Source organism: Coturnix japonica, chromosome 12, assembly GCF_054131305.1.
Source record: "Coturnix japonica strain WE chromosome 12, WE-NBRP24, whole genome shotgun sequence".
In the NCBI taxonomy this organism is placed as follows: domain Eukaryota; kingdom Metazoa; phylum Chordata; class Aves; order Galliformes; family Phasianidae; genus Coturnix; species Coturnix japonica.
Genome location: NC_140674.1, coordinates 12,817,974 through 12,843,309, shown reverse-complemented (window position 1 = coordinate 12,843,309; position 25,336 = coordinate 12,817,974). Strand labels below are relative to the sequence as shown.

Sequence of the window (25,336 nt, the reverse complement as noted above, 5' to 3'; positions counted from 1 at the left end):
GTAGGAACATCAAACAGCACACGGCAGTCATCCAAGCAGAGAAGCGTCCCCGGGAAGGTGGTGACAAACGTCTTCTAAGAGAAAATACAAACCATACGTTCCCTGGCCTTGATCCGGAGGCCTTTGTAGCAGTCTCCCCCAGGGTCAGAGCCTACTTTTAAGAAGCTTTTCTGCTCAGACTGGTACAATCAGAGCAGGGAAGGCTCTGCCAGGCAAGGAGTAGAAAACGTGGCGCTGGGCCATCTCAGGGAAGCAGGAACGGGTTTCTTTTAGGGGACGCTGGCTTCTCCAGGAGCCAATGGAGAGTGCCCCCCAAAGCTGCAGAGCCATAGTAGGACTGAGGGGATGCTTTGGAGCTGACGCTGTTGCTCGTATCAAGCCATAGAGCTGCCAGGGCCCAGAGAACCTGTTTGATTAGAAACTTAGGGCTGAGGGAACCGTGGCAAGGGAAGAACAATCTGTTGCTCTTGCCTCCCTTTCCCTGCCTCGAACTGCCAGAGGATATGCTCCCAAGACTGCACTGGGGTTTTCCCTGGGAGTGTTGTGAAGGTTTGATGTTGCATGACGGCGTGGCCGGCGCTTTGTTTCAGATGGCTACTACATCTACCTGCATGGCAGCGATCCCTACCCCGGCTTTGTGTCACAGCTGGTCAGCCCGGTGTGCAATTCAACGGGAGCACACTGCTTCCGCTTCTGGTATCACATGTACGGAGTGGCTGAAACCATGGCCCTGCGGGTGTACGTGTCTCGGGACGGAGAGCTAGTGGAGGTCTGGAAAAGCGTCGGGAACCACGGGGACAGATGGATCTTGGGAGAGGTCACAGTGCACAGTACCGGAAACTTGCAGGTAAGGACAGGGGTTCTAACTGCCATCTGATGCAAAGAGTGCTGTGACATGCCACTTGGAGCATATGGCCGGAGCTAATGGAGGAAACCAACCTTTCCCTTAGCTTGTCCTTGAGGGAGAATGGGGAGAAGATTTCCGCAGTGACGTGGCACTGGATGATCTGTCCATTGAACAGGGATACTGTCCAGGTACGTGACACTGCCTGGGGAAAGGCAGCTTGCTTCCTGTGCCATGAACAGGTCGTGGGCAAGGAGGGTTGACTGGCATGTGCCATGTTGTCTTTTGCAGGCGATGTGACCCCAGCACCAGGCCCCGGCACCACCACACCTGAGACAGAAACATCCACACCAGCACCACAGCCAGGTGAATGGAGGAGTGTGGTCACAGGGCTGCAGTGCTTTTAGCATTCTAGAAAGGGGAGAAGAGCTAGAAGGAGATGTTGGTAACCTCAAGGTTTCTGTCAACCTTCCTGCGTATTTTTAATGGGCTACATAAAAGTAACAATGCTGTGAAGTTGTAAATCTTAGGTATTATATCTCTGTGTTTTTATCATGGTTCATTTAATTCAACAGTGCTCCTGGGATACCGCTTTAATTTTAAGCATTTTGTTTGCTAACTCTGTCCAGTGCCTCCACTATCATGGCACTGGGATGTTTTCGTAACTTTTATCAGTGGCGAGAAATTAATGGCATCTTGCATCTTATCTCTACTTGCTGTCTCTTGCAGAAGGTCCATCAACACCAAAACCTGGGACACCCTTGCCAGGCATCACAACGCCACCTCCACACCCAGCAACGACAACACCAAGCTCAGGTATCGTCAGAACCAGAGCACATTTTGTATTTCTTCTGACAAGTCTTTTGTTGGTTTCCATCAAGTTCTATGGATACGGGTTGGAATGTCTGTAGTAAATGGGTTGTAGTTTCCTTTTCCCCCAACCATGCTGCTGGGACTGTATTAGGGTTGATAGATTTTCTTACAATAGTCACTGTTTATACTCTGTCCAGTGCCTCCATTGTCAAGGCACTGGGGTGTTTGGGAAGGGTGTACTGGCACCTGGAAATATAACAGCATGTTGATTCTAAGCTCTATTATCTATCTCCTGCAGAAGGTCCATCAACACCAAAACCTGGGACACCCTTGCCAGGCATCACAACGCCACCTCCACACCCAGCAACGACCACACCAAGCTCAGGTATCGTCAGAACCAGAGCACATTTTGTATTTCTTCTGACAAGTCTTTTGTTGGTTTCCATCAAGTTCTATGGATACGGGTTGGAATGTCTGTAGTAAAGGGGTTGTAGTTTCCTTTTCCCCCAACCATGCTTCTGGGACTGTATTAGGGTAGATAGGTTTTCTTACAATAGTCACTGTTTATACTCTGTCCAGTGCCTCCATTGTCATGGCACTGGGGTGTTTGGGAAGGGAGTACTGGCACCTGGAAATATAACAGCATGTTGGTTCTAAGCTCAACTATCTATCTCCTGCAGAAGGTCCATCGACACCAAAACCTGGGACACCCTTGCCAGGCATCACAACGCCACCTCCACACCCAGAAACAGCTACACCAAGCTCAGGTATCGTCAGAACTAGAGCACATTTTGTATTTCTTCTGACAAGTCTTTTGTTGGTTTCCATCAAGTTCTATGGATACGGGTTGGAATGTCTGTAGTAAAGGGGTTGTAGTTTCTTTTTCCCCCAACCTTGCTGCTGGGGTTGTATTAGGGTTGATAGGTTTTCTTACAATAGTCACTGTTTATACCCTGTCCAGTGCCTCCATTGTCATGGCACTGGGGTGTTTGGGAAGGGTGTACTGGCACCTGGAAATATAACAGCATGTTGGTCCTAAGCTCTATTATCCATCTCCTGCAGAAGGTCCATCAACACCAAAACCTGGGACACCCTTGCCAGGCATCACAACGCCACCTCCACACCCAGCAACGACAACACCAAGCTCAGGTACCATACTCATGTTGTACTAATTCTGATAACACTTTTGTCGGTTTCAATAAAGTTCTATAGCTAAGGGTTGGAATGTCTGTAGTAAATGGGTTGTAGTTTCCTTTTCCCCCAACCTTGCTGCCGGGACTGTATTAGGGTTGATAGATTTTCTTACAATAGTCACTGTTTATACTCTGTCCAGTGCCTCCATTGTCAAGGCACTGGGGTGTTTGGGAAGGGTGTACTGGCACCTGGAAATATAACAGCATGTTGATTCTAAGCTCTATTATCCATCTCCTGCAGAAGGTCCATCAACACCAAAACCTGGGACACCCTTGCCAGGCATCACAACGCCACCTCCACACCCAGCAACAACCACACCAAGCTCAGGTATTGTTGTTACCCACCCCCATTTTGTAATGCTTCTGACAACTCTTTTTTTGGATTCCTTCCATACCCACATCTAGGGTTTGGAATGACTGCAGTCAGTTACTTACAGTTTCCTTTTCCCTCAGACATAGTGATGAGAGATTATTTGTGTGTGTACAGTTATTCAAATGTACAGTTATACAATCAATAGGTAAACAGAGGTTAAACAGATGTTTTGCATGAATGATTATCATGATAGAAAGAAAATCTTTGGTAAATGCTCACTGCTGTTGAAGATTCTCACTAAACTCTGCAAAGGAGTGATCTCCAGAGAGAGATCCTGCCTTATTGGTAGTCAGGCCTTAAATGAGACCTGGGACAGGTGGAGCCAAGCTACACTCTTTCTGGTAGCACAGCTGAATTACCTTCACCTGTGCTCCTGTAGCTGACTCATTACTTGCCTCAGGTGGTTTGTTAGAGGCTCAGGCTGTGATCAACAGTAGCACAGTTTTTTAGAATAGTTACTATGTGTACCTTGTCCTGGGTAAATTCTGTCATGGCACTGGGTTGTTTGCAAATGACATACTATCTTCAGGGGTAAAACTGCTTATTAATTCTAATTTCTGCTAAACCTCTCGTGCAATAGGTCCATCAACTCCAAAACCTCAGCCACCCTTGCCAGATAACACAACAACACCTCCACACCCACCAACTCCAACAACACCTTCACCAAGTTCAGGTGAGTTTTTCACTTTGCCATCTCTATCTGTGATAATTTTTGTCATTATGTGGAATTCTTAATATAATTTGTATCAGGTGCGTGGAGCAAATATCCCATGGTGACTCAGACCTCCTTTAGCTTTGTCTTATTGCAGTTCCATCAACCTCAAAGCCCACTGCCTTACACTTCAACTAAGCCTTCACAAATGCCATCCATACCCCAGCCAAGCTCAATTTATTTATTTATTTATTTATTTATTAAATTCCCATTCTTATTTCTTTTTACTTATTTTACCTGTTCAGTTTTCTTACTTCAGGCTTAACAGCTGAAGTAACAGAGTTATGCTGGAGCTTCAGATGTTTTCTTTAATTTCCATAATTGATATGACTGCAGAACTCTAGACAGCTGGTAGTGCAACAGTTCATTCCAGCTTCCAAAACAGAAGAGCCAGTCTTGTAAAGTTTTTGAGTAGATTCTTTCCATATATTCAGTGATAGCCTTTCAGAACTGACCACTACAAATTCACTGTTCTGCTTTATATTCTGATGTCTTAATATCCTTTTGTTCATATTTCTTCATTGGCCTCTAGCAGAGATTTCTGGTACACTGGAGTACATACTCTTTTGGAGTACAAAGACAAGAGTCTATCCCAGGTTTTGGAATGTCTTGTTTTAAATTTCAGTATAGTTATTGGCATGAAAGTCCTATTTAGTTGGATGTTCTTGACTCATATCAACTCCTAGGTATCATGTTTCATATGGTGTGTCTCTAATATGCAGAAAATGAGTCTCTGGATCAGATGACTTGCACTTCATGAATTGCCACAGAATGTGGGTGATTTTCAGTTAAGGTAGAAGGGTGTTCTCTCCTCTGGAAAGCTTGCATACCTCCTTTGTACTCTGTTCTCAACTGAAGCCATCTATTGCAACTGAGCAGCAATTAGGAAGTAAAACAAAGTGACTGCAGCATTTACAGCAGAGATTCAGAGGAAACTGTTCTGTCTTTCTTCCCAGGCCGTGCTTCCTGCAGTGCCTCTGGGGATCCACATTACAACACTTTTGACCACAAAGTTCATAATTTCATGGGAAACTGTTCTTACACCCTCTCCAAAGTGTGTAATATCTCTCAGAATATTCCATACTTTGATGTGTCCACAACAAATGAGCACAGAGGATCCAACACCAAAGTCTCTTACGTGAAGTCAGTGCAAGTGGAAGTCTATGGCTACCAGATTTCTTTGCTGAAAAACAAGAAAGTGAATGTAAGAAAATACTTGTTTAAAATAGTTTTAAACTAACATGAAGATGATAAAGACCTGGGGTTTTTTTGTTTGTTTTTTGTAGAATTTATTGTAATTTTTCTCTTGTCATTGGATACATGCACCTCTTCTAAAGAGATTTTTAAAAACTTTGCTAAGATAAAATATTATCTAATTGTGTCCCATTCTCTTTGTGCACAAAATGACATCTTTCACTAAGCTATTCCAGTTGCTTGTAGTTGAATGAGTTCCAGCAGCCATACACTAACTTTTACAACTTGCTGTGTAGGTGAATGGCAGCAGAATGAATCTACCCATATTTATTGAAAAGAAGATCAGTATTCAAAACAGTGGTGGTTATGTTCTCTTGGAAACTGACTTTGGACTGTGGGTGAGATTTGATGGAAATCACTATGCAGAAGTATCTGTGCCATCTGATTACAGGGGTCTGCTCTGTGGCCTGTGTGGTAAGTCATAGACCTAATCTCTTTTTAATGAGTTGTATAGACTGGTGGTTACTTAATCTTTTTTCCTAGTGTCATACTTAATCTATATAAAACTACCATTTACCAAGAGAACTAGAATTTACAGCAGCAAAGTAAAAATACTGATTTTTTTCAGTCTCTGCACACTGTTACAAAGTATCTAGTGATATGTTATCTGTCTGAAATGCCTTGAAGTATAACTAAGGATAATATTTTTAGCTGGATTAAAAATAAAAACAAACACAAAACTCACTAATAAGTGTAAATTAGAGTGAGTAATGATTATATTCTACCTTAGATAAGTAATGTCTAGAGTAAAACAAAGCAATGAAGGGATCAAGTAGGGATGATCCTCAAATGACAGACTTGATGAATAAGTTAAAAAAAAAAAAGAAAAAGAAAAAGAAAAAACCATAAGTAATTTCAAAAACTCAAATGCCACAAAACATTAAGAGGCATATACAACACTGAAGATAGAATCCTTTGAGAGTCCTTTGAGAAAGAGCTGGTCAGACACAAAGGATACATTCTACTACATTCTGTAAGAAATTCTTCTACAGTAAAAACACAAAGTAACTGAGAGTCACAGTTTATGTAGCTAATGAGAGTGGGGTGCAACTGGAATTAGTAGCAATCAGTCATTTTTCATCAGTTATGTTGGCAATGCCTGAATCTGAGCAGGTTTAGTTGATACAACATTCTGTAATCCAGGTGATTACACAAAACATACCTCAGGATGGAAATGGGATTGTAGAAATTGTAATAGTAGCTTGTCTTATGAGTTTCTGATTTTCTTATTATTCTTTGATCTAGATCATCTGAAATGTTCTAGATAAATTATCTCTGTGTGGTTGTTTCTCACTTTCAACTCAGGAAACCTACCCAAGGATGTAATGATGTAAATGATACTATTTGATTTTTAGTCCAACACTACAGATGAGATCCAAACACAAGTGCTCTTCTTATTTTACCCAGTGCACATTGGCATTGGATATATTCTCTTGCTACTTCACACAGTTTCTTTTATAGCCTGAAACCTGTGTTTGTTCTTGCGAACTTCATGTATCTTATAAATACTTTTTTTTTTTTTTTTTTAACCCTCACAGGTAATTATAATGGTGATCCAAATGATGACAACATAAAGCCTAATGGTGACACTGCAAGTAATTCCAATGAGCTTGGACAAAGCTGGCTTGTACCTGAGAATAACACCATGTATGTACAGGAATCCAATCACATTTCCTAATCAAACTCTATGAAATCAAATATCTATCCACACACTGGCTTTTTCATCTGGGAACTATTCTGCATCTTCCAATTGCCCATTGGAAGCAGGGAAATTCCTCTTCTTATTAAAGCAGGAATGAGAAGAGAGGTTGCATCCTTTAAGCCTTGATTTCCAAAGCAAGAACTTTTTATGGGAGTGAGGTGTGACTTCCATCCAGATCCCTGACTGGAAATCGTTAACTTACTGGATCCGATAGCTCTTCTTTTCTTCAGCAAGAACAGTCCTTTGATTTGCCCAAAAGGCATTGAAAAGGGCAGTCATTCAGAAATGGGCTCACATCATCCTTTCACAGAAGCTAGATAAAGTCTTCTGACTGTAACAAAATTCACTCTGTTATGTGGGGTTATTGTGCCAGAATTCCACAAAAGATCTGGTAATAGGACATGTACATAAACATTTCATTTTGTTTGCTTTCCCAAGGTGCTCTGTTGGAACAGAAGACAAGTGTGATGCTGTGCTGGAGAGTGAAGCAAAGAAGAATACAGCATGCGGCATGATCACAGACCCAACAGGTAGAATGCTTGTAGCTGTCTTTTTGCCTGTTCTGAGCTTATATAAAATCTCCAGTGCCAATGGCCAAAATTAAATTCATAGGTCAAGATATGTCAACTGATGAGACAGTAGCAAGATGTTCATGTGGATTATGTGAGGATGATCACCAGAAACCATAGGTGCTCTTGATTTGTAGTGGCTTGCATTCTACTTTCTAAATGAAATAGTTCAGAGGGCACTGTCATTGCATAAATTATAGATACTTCATCTGAAATTCTGCAGATGTTTCCCACACTAGAGATGCCCTGGAGTTGTTTGTAATTACTGGCTTGCCTATCCAGCATGTCCTAATTTATGTACGCTATCTTGTGTAAATCACACTGGGAGAAGAAACAAGCCTGATACAGTGGGCCAGGTTTTATTGTATGTGCTCATTTTCAAGTGCTGATTTAACTTACTAAACAGACAAAGTCATCCTAGAACACTCAATACATTTGCCATGACAGATTATAGTTGATAATGGTGATAAATTTCTCATTTATTTTCTGTCCTCTGTATATCTTTCTTTGTTTACATAGGAATCTTCAAGGATTGCCACAGCAAAGTGCCTCCAGAAAATTTCTTCAATAATTGTGTTTATGACATGTGTTTTACTGACGGACAGGCAACATCCTTATGCTATGGACTACAGGCCTATGCTGAGTCGTGTATCAATGCTGGAATATGTATAGAGTGGAGAAATGCTACTCTTTGCCGTGAGTGTTGTGGTTTATAAATATTTATTCTGTGTTTGATCTTCAAATTTTTCACATTCTCCTCTATCTTTTTTCATGTATGGTATTTCATTGTATGCAGTGCTTCAAGTATAGTCTTTTGGTATGAGTCTGCTTTACCTTAAGTACTATTCCAGTATTTATATAATGCAATAATTTCTATGAACTTTTGGATACATTCTTCAATAATTTATAATTTCCTATTAGTTTATTGTAAAACTTGAATTATAGTCAGCTGAATCTCATGTGAGCTTTTGTACTGGGAGAGTAACTGTAACTTTGCTTTGCTGAAAATCCACAATCTGCAGTGCAAACGTAGCTGATATTTCTAGGCTTTCTAGATATTTCTCAGTATTCACTGATGGCTTTTGGACAAAAATTATTCTAGTAAGACATTTTAAGAAACAGGTGTTTCTAGAAAGTTTACAGAAGTATTTTCATTTATCTTCAGACTAATTATGCTTGTAATAATATTATGGCAGGAGCTGCTCAGTTTGGTAACGGAATGATTTTAGAATGGCCTTTGATTAAAAGCATACATCAGTCAGCACTAGGATAGTGCACTGACCATTTGTCTGTAAAGAAAAAGACAGATGAAGAAAATATGCTTTGAAGCCTTCAACTCGGATTAAAAGTATGGACTTCCAGGCTCTGCACCCTAAGGCTGTATTCCAGGGCCTAAATACCTATGGCTTGGTTACGGTCTTAGAGAAGATGATTGCTCAGTCACATTAGTAGGACTGTTTCTCAGATGCTCCTTCCATCAGTAGTTCAAATGAAACATCAATTAGAAATCTGAAAAAGATAGATGGCTGGTGGTGTTGGCTGTAATTGTCCAGCAGGAGTGAGAGATCCTGCTGTAGTTATGGAAGTGAATGAGACTCGCATGTGGTGATTTTTCACAGAATCTCACATAAATAGTATTTAGGTGTTTTTTTTAGGCCACAGGAATGGACAAATGCTTCAATACTTCTGAGAAATACAATATTTTCCCTGAGGAGCAGGAGGGCTGTGAGAGCACAATGTATTTTCTCAGGGGGGTCTCAATGGAAAATAATCTGATTTTTAGATCAATTTTAAAATGTGGCAGGTGTTCAGACAGTAACTGCAGTAACATAGACATACCAGCTGGTATGTGAAGAGATGCTTTTATTCCCTTAATTTAGTGACTTGGGCAGTCAAGAAATAACAGAGCTCAGAGGAGTGAAATGCTCTATTTAATCCTTGGATACGAGTAGCCTTGAGAGTTGTGGTTCAAACTAAAGCTTTATTAAATTTACTATTTTCCACTGTCCTGCTGAAATTGAGGTTTAGATCCAATGCAAACTGGCTTTGAAAAGATGTGATCCCTCCTGCAGTTTTATATCTTCCCTGTCCAGCCCAAGCTTTCTAACCAGCTCCTCCCTGTTCTCTCTTTTCTGTCTCAAATTGCCCAAAGATGAGAGGAAAGAACATACATGGTTCTGATTCTGATGAAACTTGAAAGCAATGCCTTAGAAACTTTTAACTGTCATGGCATAGCTGCATTGTACATACTTAGGGGTTTTATCTTTTCCATGGCCTCCCTACTGCCCTCTGTCACCTATTAGTGATCCTCAGGGCTTTGAACGCAGCTTAGCTGTTTTCAGAAAAACTACTAGACAGCTCTGCACTGCTGCTGTAATCCCATTTAGATAATAAAGGCAGCCAAAACCAGCACGATTCGAGTTTCCAGCACATCTGGATGTCTTTAAACCTCCAGAAGAAATATTACAGAACGAAGCACATTTAGGTCTGCATGGTCATGTCAGCCCTACATTCAAGGCAAGCCTGCAATGTTTGGCTTTCCATGTGAGATAAGTGCAGGGTGGTCTACTAGTCTTGCTCACCACTGCCAAATGCCACCCACCATCTCATGGTGCAAGAAAATTCTTGCTAATCAGAACTCTTCAGTGTCAGACTCTCCAACAACACTTTTCCTAATTTGCAGGAGCAAACAGTGAAAATGAAAACACTGGGACAATTTTTATAACAACTTTGTCCTTTTTTAATGATCTTATTTTTTAATTTTTCCTCCAGCAATGTCCTGTCCTGGAGGCAGCATCTACAAAGGCTGTGGTACTAGGTGTCCCTCTACTTGTGTGAGCTCCTCGGCTGCCTGTAGTACATTGCCGGTGGAGGGTTGCTTCTGTAAGGACGGCTATGTTCTGAGCGGAGACACATGTGTGCCAGAAAGCAGCTGTGGTTGTCTGGACAACAAAAACCACTATCATGAGGCAAGTTACAGTATTTAGAAAAAAAGAGAGAAAATTAAAAACAGTGTATCTCAATTGCTATCATTGTGAGAAAAAACACTATCACAATTGCTACTTATACTGTTAATAGTAGCAAAAATGATTCACTTTGCCAGCCTTCTTGATCACTGAGTTCTATGGTCATAACTGAGTAAATGATCATATACCATGCACATTCAAATACTAGTAATTCAATTGTCCCTTATGATATCACCATTCTATTTATCTTACAATAAATAACTCTAAATATTTTTTCCCCTCAGCTGGGTGAAAGCTGGTTCACCAATCATGCCTGCACTGAACGCTGCACTTGCAATGCTAATAATGTGATCAGTTGTTCATCCTGGGAGTGTGGAGTACGAGAGGAATGCAGTGTTAAGGATGGTGTGCTGGGCTGTCATTCCAATGGTAAGTCCTCCCAGAAAAATCTTCTCAGTGTCAATTCCATGATTAGATTCTTTTCTCTCTCTAACTTTCTCATAAATATCTTTTCATATGTGATGGCAAAGATAATTCCAACTAAGTCCTGCCAGTGGTAAGGTACGAGAAGACATGATGATCTGTCTTGTGGTCACTGATTCCCTTCTGCTGCAATTGATGTCTGCAAAAATTGATGCTGCCCAAGAGCCACTAAGGACCCTTGGATTCTTTTTGTCTTGATCATACAAAATCAAGAAACAAATCACCAGTGATACTAGTTCTAAATTTGGGAGCCATTTCTGAGAGACTGTTTGTTGGCAAGTTTCTTATGTAATTATGTACATAGATACATATTTATTTACTTTCCTATTCATATATTTATGTATTCTCAAATTGCTACAGAGGAAATCTCTGGATTACTCTTAATTAGCATGCATTATGGCTACAGCAGCATGTAGAAACAGATAAACAGGTTAACTTGTTGCCAAGTTGCCAGTTTGTATGTAATTATTAAATTAAATTTAGGAGATACCTACTGGTAATTTCTCATTTCCAGGTAAATGCCATTGATGTGAACCTGAAATGTCTCTATGAAAGTTTCTTCTTGTAATAATGATGAGGATTAAGTTGCTGCACTGATACAAATGTCTGTAGTCAGTTGAGTCCATTGTGAAATCTAGTCCAAAGTCCTTAAATCATTTTTTTCACTTTCAGGCCAAGTAACATGTCAGGTGGCAGGAGATCCCCACTATTTCACTTTTGATAAATTGATGTACACATTTGTGGGTACCTGCACTTACACCTTGGTTAAGTCTGTCAGCCACAATGTCAACCCAATAACCATCCTTGGCAAGAATGAAGACCGAGGGCTAAGAGGTGCTACATACCTGAAAGAAGTCTACATAGATGTGTATGGTACACGAATCACCCTTCGGAAAAGCAAAGAAATCCTGGTAGGTGTCGGTGCTACTTATTCCAGCAATAATTATCTTAAAATCAGCTTACTATTGTAGCTCTAGGAAAAATGACCTCTCTGTGTCATAAGAAACATGTATTTATATCCTTAATATTTACAGGCACCTCCCTTAAGTTGATGTTGAGGGGAAATAAAGTTTCTGACTATTTCCCAAGGCATGTCTTCTAGTTTCATTGTTCTGTTAGTCATATCTTGGAGGTGAAGCCCAGAGCCTCCAGATCTGGGAACTGTTGTCTGAACTGAAGAATGTACCTCCCCAGTTCAGTAACTGTTGTCAGCCCAACCACACCTATAGCTAGAGCCCTGCCCAGCTCACCTCAGCTGAAAAGCTGATTTTTGCGACCTGTAGGTGGAATATGTAATAGTGAGTGTGAAGAATGTAAAACTGTCCAAGTAACCTTCGGCACTCCAAATAATATAGATTCAAGCAGAAAAGCCTTCACGAGAAATTGTCCATACTGACAAATGATTTATGTCTCCAGCTGAACAACCAAAGGGTTTACACCCCAGTGGAGAACCGGGTGCGGGGTGTGTCCATTGGAAATGTTGGCAATTACCTGGTAGTGGAAACAGACTTTGGTGTGATAGTGAAATATGATGGTGATGACCACCTGGAAATAACCCTTCCACAGTCTTACTTCTCAAAGGTAAGATTTACTGTGTAAACATATTGGTATTCTTTCAAAACCACTGCTTGTGTATTTATTTTTCTTTGTTCTTGTATTTTGCTGTTGCATCTTTCTTCATAACACACATCTTTATTTTTTTGTATTTATTTTCTCTTCGCACCAATTTCCTTGTGTTCCAGAGGAGAACTAACAGAAAATGACCCAGCTAGGGAAATACTTATAGAATTAAATGGCTTGAAGTCTTAGGGTATTGTAGTGTCTATTTATTTTCTGTTGTTGCAGTCAGTATGTCTGAAATATTTATTACAAGACTGATTGTCATTAGTGTTTCAACTTCATCATTCCAGAGGCAATGATTAAGAACTAACTGGGGAAGCTGGTGTAGAGCAGATTATTTTTATAGTATGGTTCTTGTTTGCTTGCAGGTACAAGGCATGTGTGGTAACTTCAATGACAATTATAAAGACGATCTGTCCTTGCCCAATGGCACAATTGTCAGTGTCACTCAGTTTGGAAATAGCTGGAAAGTAGAAGAAGACAGTGATGCAGGGTGAGCATTACTTCCTACCTTCCATCTTTCTTCGGAGCAGTCTTCCTCTAATTGCTTTGTCTTTTACAACTGTGTAGCATACAAATAGTGTGTATAAGATTTTTCTCTTCTTCAGTTAAAAGCTTAAAGGAAAAAAAAAAGCCATCACCAGCAGAAATCACTATACAGGCCAGGTGGAAACCACAGCCATTTTACTGATCCACAAACACACTTGGGCAATTAGGCTTTGGTGTAGTATACAGTGTGGACACAACCTATGTTTATTTTACTCTGAAAATACTAATATATTAATAGGTATAATAGATAGACTAATAATAGATAAGGAGGATAGAGTTTGGGAACAGTACAGAGAGCCTAGCATGGTAACACAGCTTGTACAACCATGGGTTCACCAGCCAAATCCCATGCTATGGTGCCCACAGAGGGCAAGCAGTGGGTGCCCAAGGGTGGCAGCCAGGCCCAGCAAAGAGCCCGTATCACAACATGACTTTGCATAGATGACGCAGGTCCAAGGTCAAGCTGGAAAATCAGTCCTCTCATCAGGGTCAGGTTCAGAGCATGTAACCAAAGTCTAGAAGAAGCATGGTGATTGTCATGCATATCTGCTGCTGCTACTCTTCCAGTTGTAGACACAAACAAGACTGCAGTCTCCAGTACTATTTATTTAGTATCTTTCAGTGGCAACAAACTTTCCAGTTTCAGTCTCACATATGTCTTTGAAACTCAAGTGCAGCTGTTTCTGTGTTTTCTTGCAGTTGTTTATCAGACTCGAGAGAAGATGATGTTCCTCCTTGCACCAGTGAGAATAAACCAATCATTGAAAGCCAGTGCAATGTCCTAAAATCAGACAAATTCAAAGCATGTCATCATCTGGTGAAGCCCGAAGACTTCATAAAGATCTGCACCTATGACATGTGTCAATATGATGGCATGAAGTCTGCTCTCTGCGACATAGTTCAGTTCTATGTGGACACCTGCAGGAATCAAGGAGTCACCATTACATGGAGGAATAGCACATTTTGTCGTAAGTGCACAAGAAAGTGAAAAAAAACAGAAAAGTGGGTGGCTGACAGCATAAGACAATGAGCAGTATTAGGTAGACAGGTTCTATAAAAGAAAATTAAGACAAACTTTTCAAAATAAACAATTTGGTTGTTATGATGTTATGACTTGGCTGTGTTGCTGAACTGTTTGCAAGCTGAACTAAACCCAGTGATACTGACTAGATGAGTTGTGGATGATAGTGTGGAGTTAGAGTGGGTTTGGTAGCCAAATGAATGTCTTGAGATACTGCAGTGAGTCTAAAATGGAGAAATAATAGAATCACAGCATCATTTATGCTGGAAAAGATCTTCAAGATCATCAAGTCTAACGATAATAATTGTAATATAACCAGAAATAAAAAAACAAAATTGGAAACTGAACACAGGGATCAAAGCCACTCACTGACAATTCAGACAGTTGCTTATGAAGAGCCAAGTTCTTGGATTAATTTCCAGTGTATGTGCCACACTCCATCCATTTAATAAAATTAACATCTAATTATGGGGGGAAAAAAAAATCGTTTGATGATGAAAATGATCTATAAGAAGGCAGTCCTACACTACTGTTTTACAGGCCAAGTTGAAGATATCAGGCAAGAACATTTGTCTTAATGTGTTTAATAACACTGCTTCTGTTCTCTTCACCCACACAGCATTGCCCTGTCCATCCCACAGCCATTACACAGCCTGTGCCTCTGCCTGCCCATCAACATGCAATGACATTTTTGCCTCATCCCTTTGTGAGAAGACAGAATCATGCACAGAGGGCTGTGAGTGTGATGATAACTATGTGCTCAGCAATGACAAGTGTGTTCCTCTCAGCAACTGTGGCTGCAGGGATGATGACAACAATTACTACAGTGTGAGTAGTTTATTGTAAGGTAAATCTCTGACTGCAGAACTTGCAGGAAATTGGTCCTGTGTCCAACACAATGAGAAAGTCTTCAGAGTCTACCATTTTAAATACATTTCACTTGGTTAACAAAAGCTGTGGGCTTAAGTTGTTAGAGGATGCAGGAATTGCAGGAATGTGGTAATTTGCACCTTGAAGCAAAAATTGAGGCATACTCAAAACTTTATCAGAATTAATTTGGTGGTCTATCCCATTCCCGTTATGTGTTCCAATTCCCTTTTGGGAGATAAATGGACTAAGATTTCCCCCCTCCCAATTTCTTGATAAAATTAAACCTGAATTGAGTGATAGTGGAATGGCCAGCAGGATGCACCTAACCAGACTCCACTAGTTTTGCTACTGACTTTCTATTGCTCAGCACCTTGGTAACATAACACAATTTGTGTCCAGGCTGGGGAGACCTGGATTACTCCACACTGCGCCAAAAGATGTCAGTGTCAGCGGAATGGTGTCATCAAATGTCAGAGTTATGGATGTGATTCTAAAGAATCCTGCTTGATCAAAAATGGAAAATACAAGTGCAATCCAACAGGTAGGTGCAGGCAGATCTTCATCTGCTATTCCATGGGGACTAGAGAAGGAGGAGGGATCTGAGTGTCCATTCTTTCTTCCATAGCACTTCCAAACTTTACAACATGAAAAGGCAGGTCTGACAATACTATTGATGATACATTATTAAGCACAAAAAAGGCCTAATTTCTCAGTAGAAAGTTACAGTACAAGACGGGGAATTCGTAAAGAGGAGTAGAACAAAAGTTTGAAAAGCTATGTACATCTAGAATCTTGGCAGCTTAGTCTGTATTAAACAGATTTATGCATAAAATTTGGTTCACGCATTCAGTTTGGAAGGCAATGAAATTCTTTTTCTTCAGGTTTTGGCATGTGCCGGATCATAGGCGATCCACATTATATCACATTTGATGGTTTGGTTCACCACTTCCAAGGGAAATTCACATATATTCTGACTCAGACCATCCCTGGCCTACCTGATACTCTGACACCGTTCAGTGTTGAAGGCATGAACTTCCCTCTTCGTCTAAATCGGCGCATTACTTACCTGAAAGAGATTATCATCAACGTTTACAATCACGAAGTGCGATTCAGGCAAGGCAAGCAGATACTGGTAAGTCTCTCACTGACTGCAGAGCACAGACAAAGGTTCTCCTTTAAAGGAAAACAAATAAATTAAGGGACTGTTCTAAAGAATGTAAGTAATTAAAGCTAGCTGTGTTGTTACAACAGTACTATGGGGCAAGAAAAAGCATGATTTCAGTTGTGTTCCTTCTTTCTAAAGCAGTGAAAGATAAATTTTTAGGGATTCTTAGGAATAAAATAACAAATATCCAAAACTTACAATAAAGCCACACAAAATATGATCAGTGGTAGGAGCAAGTGTGGATTATGCTGGGAAAACTCAGTTTCTACCCTCTTTGTTTGTCCATTATAGCATACATTGGCTCAAACATGCACTTTTGTTCAGTAATGGAAATCTCTCAGGAGTGATACTGATGTAAGAACACTGAGTCCAGATCACTTTCCTTAATATATGATATTGTTACTTTAAAAGTTGAATACTGCATTTTTATTGGATTAAAATATCTTATATATTTATCATAAAACCAGAAAAGCAGGATGTTCTTTTGTAGCATTTATCTACATCAAAGCCACATATGATTTTGTCAAGTATACCATAAGTATTAACATATTTTTTCCCTTTTAGTTGGATGGTGTGAAGGTGAGAGCCCCTATTCGTCCCCATGATGGTATTCATATATACCAGAGGATAACAAGAGTTTACCTGGAGACAGATTTTGGCTTATACCTGAGCTACGATGGTGATCAAAATGCAGGTAAGTGATACTAAAACAGTCTTCAGGAATATTTATGCACCATGTCAAAAAATGTTATCATTACAAAGAAGGTAAAATAAAATTAGAAATTTCCACCCTTTAAGCCTGTGGTTCTCTGTGATGTGAACTTCCAGAAAACTGAAACAATAATTATTTCTCATGGAAGTAGTCATTACTCTAACCAGATCCATCTGAATTTAGGAGGAATTGTATGTGGAGTCAGATTGTTCTACTACTTCAGATGTTAAGTAAGGCCTGAGTGATAGAAACAAAAGCAAATGACTTTAAGCTCAGGATGATGGGGCAAATTCTGAATCTGCCCATTTCCCAGCTTAATCCAGCTACAGGACTGAGGTCCTCAAGCTGAACAACTGAGACTTCATTCTTTTACATGCTTCCTCTCAAGCATGTTCCAGATAAACCCATTCTTTACTGTTTCTCATCAGGACTTCTATATCATGCATACAGAACTCATTCATGTAAGCTGAAAACACATTACCTCCTCTATTCGAAGTGTAGTTTCCACTGCTTTACAATGTGGTATAGCCATGGTATTTCCATTCATTTAAAATCCTGCATCACACTACCAGCTACAGTCTGAATAATGGAATTTGGTAGTTCATACTCCTTTCCACTTTTTCCATATATTCAGAAGAAAATATTTCTTTGTAATGGCTATTTTTGCCTTTGAACTTTCCTAGATATAAAGCTGGCCAACACCTACAACAACAGAGTAGAAGGCTTGTGCGGTAACTTTGACGGTAGATATAAAAATGACTTCACAAACCCCGATGGTGTTTGGCTGAAGAATGTGAATGCATTTGGTGAGAGCTGGAAGGTCCCTGTGAAAAGAAGAGCCTCTCGTTTCAGGTACCTAATTTTCTACTTAATATCCCTGGCAAACATAGCCACTGGAAGTTATGAAATTAAGCCATAGTTAAAATTCTGGTCTAACTATGCAGTCAGGTTTCTGTTCCTTCTTCTTCCCTTGGTCTGCATGTGGGGACTTTTCCTGCTCAACACTAAGGTGAAATATCAGTGCCTTCTCATCTTGCCAAAAGAGGCCTGAGCTGTCAGTGCAGTGCTCTGGTTCATTGTCCTTCTTTGGAGTCACAGCCATTACAACTGCTAGGGCACAGGGATGAATAAGGTATCTGCCCAGCCCATGGGTCCTGGCAAAGATTAAATGCATCATTTGCTGAATGGACTGGCAGATCCTGGTTCAGTGTCATTACTCCCTCTGGAACATGAAGGCACCTTCAAAATCCATCAAGATGAATTCACAGCTACTCACAGAAGAGATTCTTCAAGTGTCTAACTTCCTTACTTTCATGACTACATTATGTTTTCTGCTACTACAAAAAAACCTGGGACATTCTTTTGAATAAATATCAGTGTGATATTTGTGATCAGGCCATGCTGTCCTAGTTAGTCCATACAGAACACTGAAACAGGGAACTAAGTTTTCTTCTCCTTCCACCTTTTCAATTTGCTTTGAAAGGTTTTTGAGGTTGCTTGACCAGCAACAGAAATTATTATATTATTTGGTTTTTTTCAATATGTAAATAGAATTGTATTAGCTATCAGGATACAATTTGGCTGTGAAAACCTGTCCAGCAGAATAGTAGAAAGCAGCATGTGGGCTAATGTTGAGCATAGAGAGGCTCTGGAAGCTATGCCTGGAGAAGAATTCTGGCACTTCAAGCATGTAGCCAGCTCTTCAGTGAAAGTGAACATACCTCCAAGAAATGGTTTATTCCAGCTGCCTAGCATTTAATTATTATTGAATGGATTAGGTGGCCTGGATGAAACCTGTGTCATATAGAATGTCCATGGAGATAACAACAGCTGTTCTTTTTGTTTTAAAAAAACATGTATATCTGAAATGGTAGGAACTTTCCTAGTACATCTTTTATTTGCTTTATATACCCACTTCGCATTCAGTATGAACACTGAGAGAGAAATAAGATGACACTTCTGTCACAAGGCAGAAATGCTGTTACTTGTAAACTAGTGCAATGAATGCTGGATATACAGAGACCTGAGTGTTTCATAATGACTTCATTCCCAGGCGAGAAACCACCATGGAAAATGAGCCTGATGAGGAACCAGATACAGGGCTCTATCAAGGCTGCAGTGAAAATAAGCTGATGCAAGAAAACAGCACTTCTAAATGTCAAATTCTGACTGCATTGGACGGTCCTTTTGCAAACTGTCATTCTGCAATTTCACCAGAGCCCTATTCCATGTAAGTGTCTGCTGCCACCTGGGTGTTTTTTCTCTGCACTCATATAGTTGTAAGTAATGTACAGAGATAGGTGGTGCTCACTTCAAAGCCTCTCTTGGCTGTGAGAGGAATGTAAAGGTACCTCAAAGCAAACAAATGGACCACTGACTTCAGGGTCTGTATTCTGATTCTTAACATAAGCCCACATTTCTCCTCACTCTAGAATTTTGTTGGGCAGCCTGTTTCACTTTCTTAGAGGCTGCTTTATTTTTCTGAGATGCTGTATATTTGCAGATCCCATTCACCTCAGTTCTCACTGCCTCTGAAATACAGGCCACTGATATTCAGATGATCAGCAAAGTTGAGAAAGTAGCAGCAGCAATAAATAAATAAGAAGTATAGTGGATGAATGCTTTCTTATGTTGCACATAGGAACTGCATCTTTGATATGTGTGTGGAGGAAGATGGCACTGACACATTATGTCGCCATCTGAAAGAATACGTGCTGGCATGCCAGGAGCAAGGAGTCAATATAGAAGGCTGGAGGCAACAGACAGGTTGTGGTAAGTACAGGAAGAAACTGAAAGTGGGGTTTCTGCCTAAAGAACTCTCAAAATGTAAGATTAGAGGTTTTTGCTGGAAGCAAAGGTTCTTAGGGCTTACATAGGTCAATTCACACCTCAGTCATTGTTCATAGTTCAGCACACACACTTGTCACTGCCTCTGAGTCTTCTGCTGATGTTTTCTATTAGACTCCACCTTAGAAAGCTGCTTAGGGGAGCAGAGCAGTCAGCTCCCCTGCCATGAGAAGCTCTGTGAGAAAAATAAAATGTCTCCATTCCCAACTGGTCTTTCAGACTGAAAAATGCTGAAATAGAATTTACAATAATCTCAAGCCTCTTCTTCCTATTTTTGTTTCCCAAGCTGAGAGGTTAATCCAGGCCATACTTACCGTGCGTCACCCATGGGTAGAGGATTTTGTATTTCTAATGAAATGCACTTCCCAGAGCTGTGAAACTACTCTGATGCTTTCAGTGATAGATACTCTGGATGTGAGAAGTAATCTGATATCAGTAAAAACCTGGACTCAGAGCACAGCATATGAATAGCCTTGAGAATGCATTTTCTTATTTGGGAGTCATTCACTTATAAGTTCATTACCATTATATGTGTGAATGTTTCTGTGTATGTATGTTCATCATTTTGCCCTTACAAAACAGCTCTGAAAAGGCAATGTGTAGCTGCAATTTGTTATAACTGGACTCTCCTTATTCTTACAGAGATGGTGTGTCCACCCAACAGCAAATACAACTCATGTGTGACTGCATGCCCTGCATCCTGCAGCGACATGACCAGCCCCTCTGAGTGTGAATTGCCTTGTACTGAAGGCTGTGAATGTCTCCCTGGCTACGTTCTTAGTGACTCTAACTGTGTGCCTTACAGAGAATGTGGCTGCACATACCTTGACAAATATTATGAGGTACGGTGTCTCAGCAGGCCAGACAGCTCCCACAGTGCTAAACAATATTTTCTTGTGCTAATTATTTTGATCATCTCTTTGTTCTTCTCAGCATGTAACTTTGCATTAGAAACAAAGAGCCATTTATTTAATAATATTCTGGTCTCTGGAGGAAGGGAAGAGAGAATACATCACTCAGTTTGCCTCTGAAAGTCTGCCTGTCAGAATACTCTGCAGGCGCTTGGGGGAAGCATATGATTACACTCTGACCTCCTTGTTAATTCTTCACCTTTATTACAGTAAACAGCCACAACAGACTCTAAAATTTACAATGCACCAGTTATAGAAAAAATCTGTTGGTCACCATGGTCCCTCTCCTCTCAGTGAAGAGTAGCACAGGAGGGGCTGAGAGTATGTAATGCTGGCTGCAGTTTAAAGACAGCCCCCAGCAAGGCTGAATTCTGAGGAATCCAGAGATTCCACCCTTCCAGCTGTGGGATAAAAAGCTTTATAGTCATTTCAGCACTGGAGATTTGATACAGACAAGGCCTAAAGCAAGTAAAGATGGTGTTATGGGAGGAGGTAGACACTAAACAAATGGGGCTTGCCAGAGAAGTGAAACATAGCATCTTTGCACATTGTCTTGGAGGCACAATATGATGCATTTGCCACTTTATCTCCAGAGACAGATATTATTGGTTGTCTGTGTACCCAACCTGGGGCTAGGATCTCACACCTCAAACTTTCATAAGTATTCCTTAAGTTTCAAGGAGATGGGTTAATGAGCTGCTTGCTTGCTTTCTGTATTCAGAGTACAAGAAAGAGAGGTCTGCCCTGTTGTCATCCATCAGGAAGAATCAGAGTAGCATAAGGCTACAGTGTTCCATTCATGTTTCCCTGCCTGGTTTTCATACTTTTTAACATTCAACTGCTATCTTCCAGATTGGAGAAGTGTTCACCACTGATGACTGCTCCCAGAAATGCCGGTGCACAGAGAGCTCCACCGTCACCTGTTCTAACATAGCATGTGGTTCGGATGAAATCTGTGATGCTGCAAACTACACTCGTGGGTGCTACAGGAGTAAGTGAACCACTAAGCCTATCATGTTTTCCTTCACTGCTAAGAAGTCTTGAGTTACTGCTTACAGGACGTTTCTGGGTCTTGGGTAGTTGCAACAGTCTGAATGGAAGAAATGATAAGCTTACTTAGTAAAGTTACTGGAGAACTTTCCCTGATGTTTTGTTGTAGAAAGTGTTTCCCATACTCTTCTTATCAAGTACAAAATAACTAACAGGCCTTAAAATACAGGGCATATCCAGCAGTAGCAGTGTAATCTAACCAAGAGCAGTTCTCTCAGGGCTGGATTATGTGAGATTCTGAAGTGTTTCTCCTTCCTTTTGCTAGGAGGACCATGTATGCCAAGTCCTTGCCAGAATGATGGAATTTGCTCTGAAACAACTAATGACACCTCTGGCAACTACTACTGTGAATGTACAGAGCTGTACACAGGACGAAGCTGCGACATTGAAAGGATAGGTAATAAAACTATTTTGGTTTTCACTGTCTGAATTACACACACCACTATGAAACAACAAAACAAAACAGAAAATGTGTCATTGTGGAGAAGACTAAGCTGGCTTTTAATTTCCATGCTGTGAATCAGTAAGTAACACAGTGGGAGGGGGTGACAGGTTAGTCTGGGACCTCATCACATCTTTTCAAGGGCAGTTTAGTCACAGGCAAAATTTGGGCTGACACTAGAAATATTCCACTACACAATTCAAACAAGTCAGTGGCACTATTCCTCCAGGTAGAAACTGGGTCTTGTGCCACAGGGTGGGTGGTCATGTCTGTATTGGTATGTTCAAACAGAAGGAGGGGGACAGCTCCCCCAGCAAAGAGATATTAGAAAGCATGACAGCAGGGCTCAGCAGGGCATACAGGACCTTGGTCTGACACCATTCCAGAGAGCCAGTCCAGTCAGAGAACACAGTATAAGCCAAGAAGACAGGCACGTCTGCCTCCTGTTCAGATGCCACAGAGTGCAGTTTCACTCTTGAAATTGAGGAGTCGTCTGTTCTCAGTGCTCTTAGCTTACACTGACTGGGCTTATTTCTTCTTCAGATGACTCAAGTATCCCAGAGAGTTCTCAGAGCAATACAGTTGCCATCGCTGTTGGAGTTACAGTAGCAGTGGTTGCTGTCATCATTCTCGTCACCTCTGCAGTGTATCTGTTCAGGTAAGACTATTCCCAGCTTTGCTACATTCAGCAAGGGTAAGACGCATACACTCATTTTAGCCTCTGTACACCCCCAGACTCGTGTTATTCCCACACCTGCAGAATCAGAAAGGAAGTGCAGCATTCAAAATATCATTTGAGGAATATGAGGGAAAGCTTTTTCCACAGGAATGAAGATGTGCCATTCCTATTACATAAAGCATAGGCATCACTACCACAAAACTTAGAATCCTTCAGAATCTGACATACACACTCACACCACTGTTTGACCTCCCATTACAGATAAGAAATTAAAGATGGTTGTTGGTGTTTGTTTGTTTGTTTGTGTACAGAAAGAACAGCAGAAAGGCAAATGTAAATATCGGTGCACGGAATGCATCTTTGCACAAGTCTGAGGATACACCAGGTGACGGAGTACGTGAACACAATTACGGCTACGTGGTGAACGCTGCATTTGACCGAGATGAACCCCACAGCACATACCTGTAGTTACCATGTTTTGCTGTCTTTTTTTTTTTTTTTTTTTTCAATTCATATGTATTACTTTCTGCTCTTTTATTTTAATATTTCTAACACTTTCAGAATTATAAATAAATAATTGCATTTACTAAAGGCTTCTGACATTTTTCATCTAAAATATATCTCAGCTCTCACGTTGCACACTCAAACTGAAGTAAGTCTTAACTCATGTTATACACTGTATTGTCCACAGAGGCTGTTCAAGTAGCACTAAGTCTAGACAGAATTCAGTAGCACAGTTGTACTGCACACTGTCACATCCTTACCTCTGATAGGGGCACTAGCAGCAGACTGACAAGGTCAGAATTAATGATAGCATCCCAAGCACGTCGTCATGAGACGACTTTACCCAAATACTTAAACAGGAGAGAAACAGATGGCTGAGCTGGAAACAGTTCTGCTCTTTTGGCAAGGCATGACTGGCTGTGGAGAAAAGGAAAAATAAGACAACATCAAACTCTTCAGATAACAGATAACCCAACTCCATCCACCCCACTGGGAGTGACAGTCTGAAAGAAGTAATTGTTTGAGTGACAGCAGCCTCCTTGCTGTCTGTCTGGAGTGGACAAGAATGAGGACTGTCACTGTCCCTTGCCTGTGGGTGTTAATGACAAGCAACAGAACCTACATGAACAATGAGATCCTGTCAAAAGTCCTCCTTGGGGTCTTTGCAAGCTTTGAAGCTGTCACACTTAGAGATGTGGTTAGAGATTTGCACCAGCTCAGGCTTGGACTCCACTAAGAACTCTTCAATAGCAGGATATCAAAAGTGTTTGTTGCAAGGCTTAAGCATTGTAATGATTTTGGCTGAGATAGAGCTGATTTTTCTCAGAGCAGCTCCTATGATGCTATGTTTTGGATCTGTGGGGAAGAAAAAGGAAAGAAACCAACAACAACTAATCAAAAAACAGTACTGATGATACACCGCTGCTTTATTCCCAAATGCTGCTTATACAAAGCCAGGGTCTTTTCAGTTCCTTACGTTGCCCTGCCAGAGAGCAGGACTGCAGCACACCAGAAGCTGAGGGGTTGTACAGCCAGGACAGCTGATCCCAATGAGCAAAGGAATATCCCAAACCATGTGACATCATACTCAGATGTAACAGGATATTGCTGCTGTTCCTGTGCTCCTGCACTGGATGGGATGGATCTCCAGTATTAACCCAATATTCCAACAGCTCCCAGTAGTTCTTCTTGGTCTCATGAGATAAGGAAATATATCAGACAAGAGTTTCAGCAAGGCCCCTTTCTTCATCCACACCTTATCTCCTTCCTGCAATGACCTCATTTTACTCCTCTACCAAATATTTGCTCCTCAACCTCCCTCAGTGCTGTTAGCCAGAAAAGCACTTGTAATCCCTGTGGGCAGACAGGTGGATAAAAGGCATTTTGCTTGGGTCCATTCAAGAACATGCCAGTTGTCCATACATGCACAGCCCAGCCATCGAGGAATGGATGTGAATGGAACGGGGCTTTCAGCCTCACTACATAATGAGAACGAATCAGAGTGAGAGACCTACCTGCCTACAAACAAATTGCCAGCGTCATGCTGCAATTTCACCACGTTTCTAAAAGCAGCTATCCTGTCTGTTCAGCAGCAGCTTCCTATTGCTCTCCTGTACCTGCTAACAGTGCAGTTCTGTAGATGTTGAGTGCTGCTGATCATGCTCAACTCCTGCTGTAGCTGCTGGGAGCACAGGACACCCCACAGCCTGCAGGATCACAGCTCCAGCTCTTCCAGGTAATGCAGCCTACCTGTTCACAGGTGAAGCAGATTTGGGGGTTTCCATGGATACACTTTGCTATTTCAATGTCATAGGAATTGCTTTGCATTTCCACTGCACAGCCTTAGAAGTGCTTCAGACTTGAAATGAGGTAATAAAGAAAGCAAAACTGCAACGCAGTGCTCCACTGAACTAATTATTTATCAATAGAAGCCAGAAAGGTGACAAATTTGACACCACTCAGATCTTGTAAATCAACCAGCTGTCTTAACGCTGAGCATTAAATCCCCTGCTTGGTTCAGCTCACTCAGAGCACACATCTGCTGGTGGTGGACCCTC

At 41.0% G+C, this 25,336-nt stretch overlaps 1 protein-coding gene across 1 annotated transcript in view; it reads left to right on the top strand.

Annotated features, from left to right (window-relative positions):
* LOC107318107 (IgGFc-binding protein-like) overlaps window positions 1–23,366 on the top strand; it is a 70,159-nt gene extending 46,793 nt beyond the window's left edge. Inside the window, exons 73-104 of the mRNA XM_085513597.1 lie at window positions 591–847; window positions 951–1,035; window positions 1,136–1,210; window positions 1,574–1,660; window positions 1,956–2,042; window positions 2,338–2,424; window positions 2,720–2,806; window positions 3,092–3,178; window positions 3,804–3,896; window positions 4,892–5,139; window positions 5,426–5,603; window positions 6,728–6,836; window positions 7,330–7,421; window positions 7,980–8,156; window positions 10,233–10,429; window positions 10,711–10,855; window positions 11,582–11,820; window positions 12,326–12,490; window positions 12,898–13,022; window positions 13,778–14,046; window positions 14,719–14,927; window positions 15,369–15,510; window positions 15,851–16,101; window positions 16,699–16,828; window positions 17,530–17,698; window positions 18,900–19,076; window positions 19,488–19,618; window positions 20,336–20,535; window positions 21,457–21,595; window positions 21,920–22,051; window positions 22,640–22,754; window positions 23,087–23,366. Of these exons, the coding sequence (XP_085369723.1) occupies window positions 591–847; window positions 951–1,035; window positions 1,136–1,210; window positions 1,574–1,660; window positions 1,956–2,042; window positions 2,338–2,424; window positions 2,720–2,806; window positions 3,092–3,178; window positions 3,804–3,896; window positions 4,892–5,139; window positions 5,426–5,603; window positions 6,728–6,836; window positions 7,330–7,421; window positions 7,980–8,156; window positions 10,233–10,429; window positions 10,711–10,855; window positions 11,582–11,820; window positions 12,326–12,490; window positions 12,898–13,022; window positions 13,778–14,046; window positions 14,719–14,927; window positions 15,369–15,510; window positions 15,851–16,101; window positions 16,699–16,828; window positions 17,530–17,698; window positions 18,900–19,076; window positions 19,488–19,618; window positions 20,336–20,535; window positions 21,457–21,595; window positions 21,920–22,051; window positions 22,640–22,754; window positions 23,087–23,243 (4,841 nt within the window). The 3' untranslated portion in view covers window positions 23,244–23,366. The remainder of the gene's footprint in view (window positions 1–590; window positions 848–950; window positions 1,036–1,135; window positions 1,211–1,573; window positions 1,661–1,955; window positions 2,043–2,337; window positions 2,425–2,719; window positions 2,807–3,091; window positions 3,179–3,803; window positions 3,897–4,891; window positions 5,140–5,425; window positions 5,604–6,727; window positions 6,837–7,329; window positions 7,422–7,979; window positions 8,157–10,232; window positions 10,430–10,710; window positions 10,856–11,581; window positions 11,821–12,325; window positions 12,491–12,897; window positions 13,023–13,777; window positions 14,047–14,718; window positions 14,928–15,368; window positions 15,511–15,850; window positions 16,102–16,698; window positions 16,829–17,529; window positions 17,699–18,899; window positions 19,077–19,487; window positions 19,619–20,335; window positions 20,536–21,456; window positions 21,596–21,919; window positions 22,052–22,639; window positions 22,755–23,086) is intronic.
* The last annotated feature ends 1,970 nt before the right edge of the window (window positions 23,367–25,336 follow it).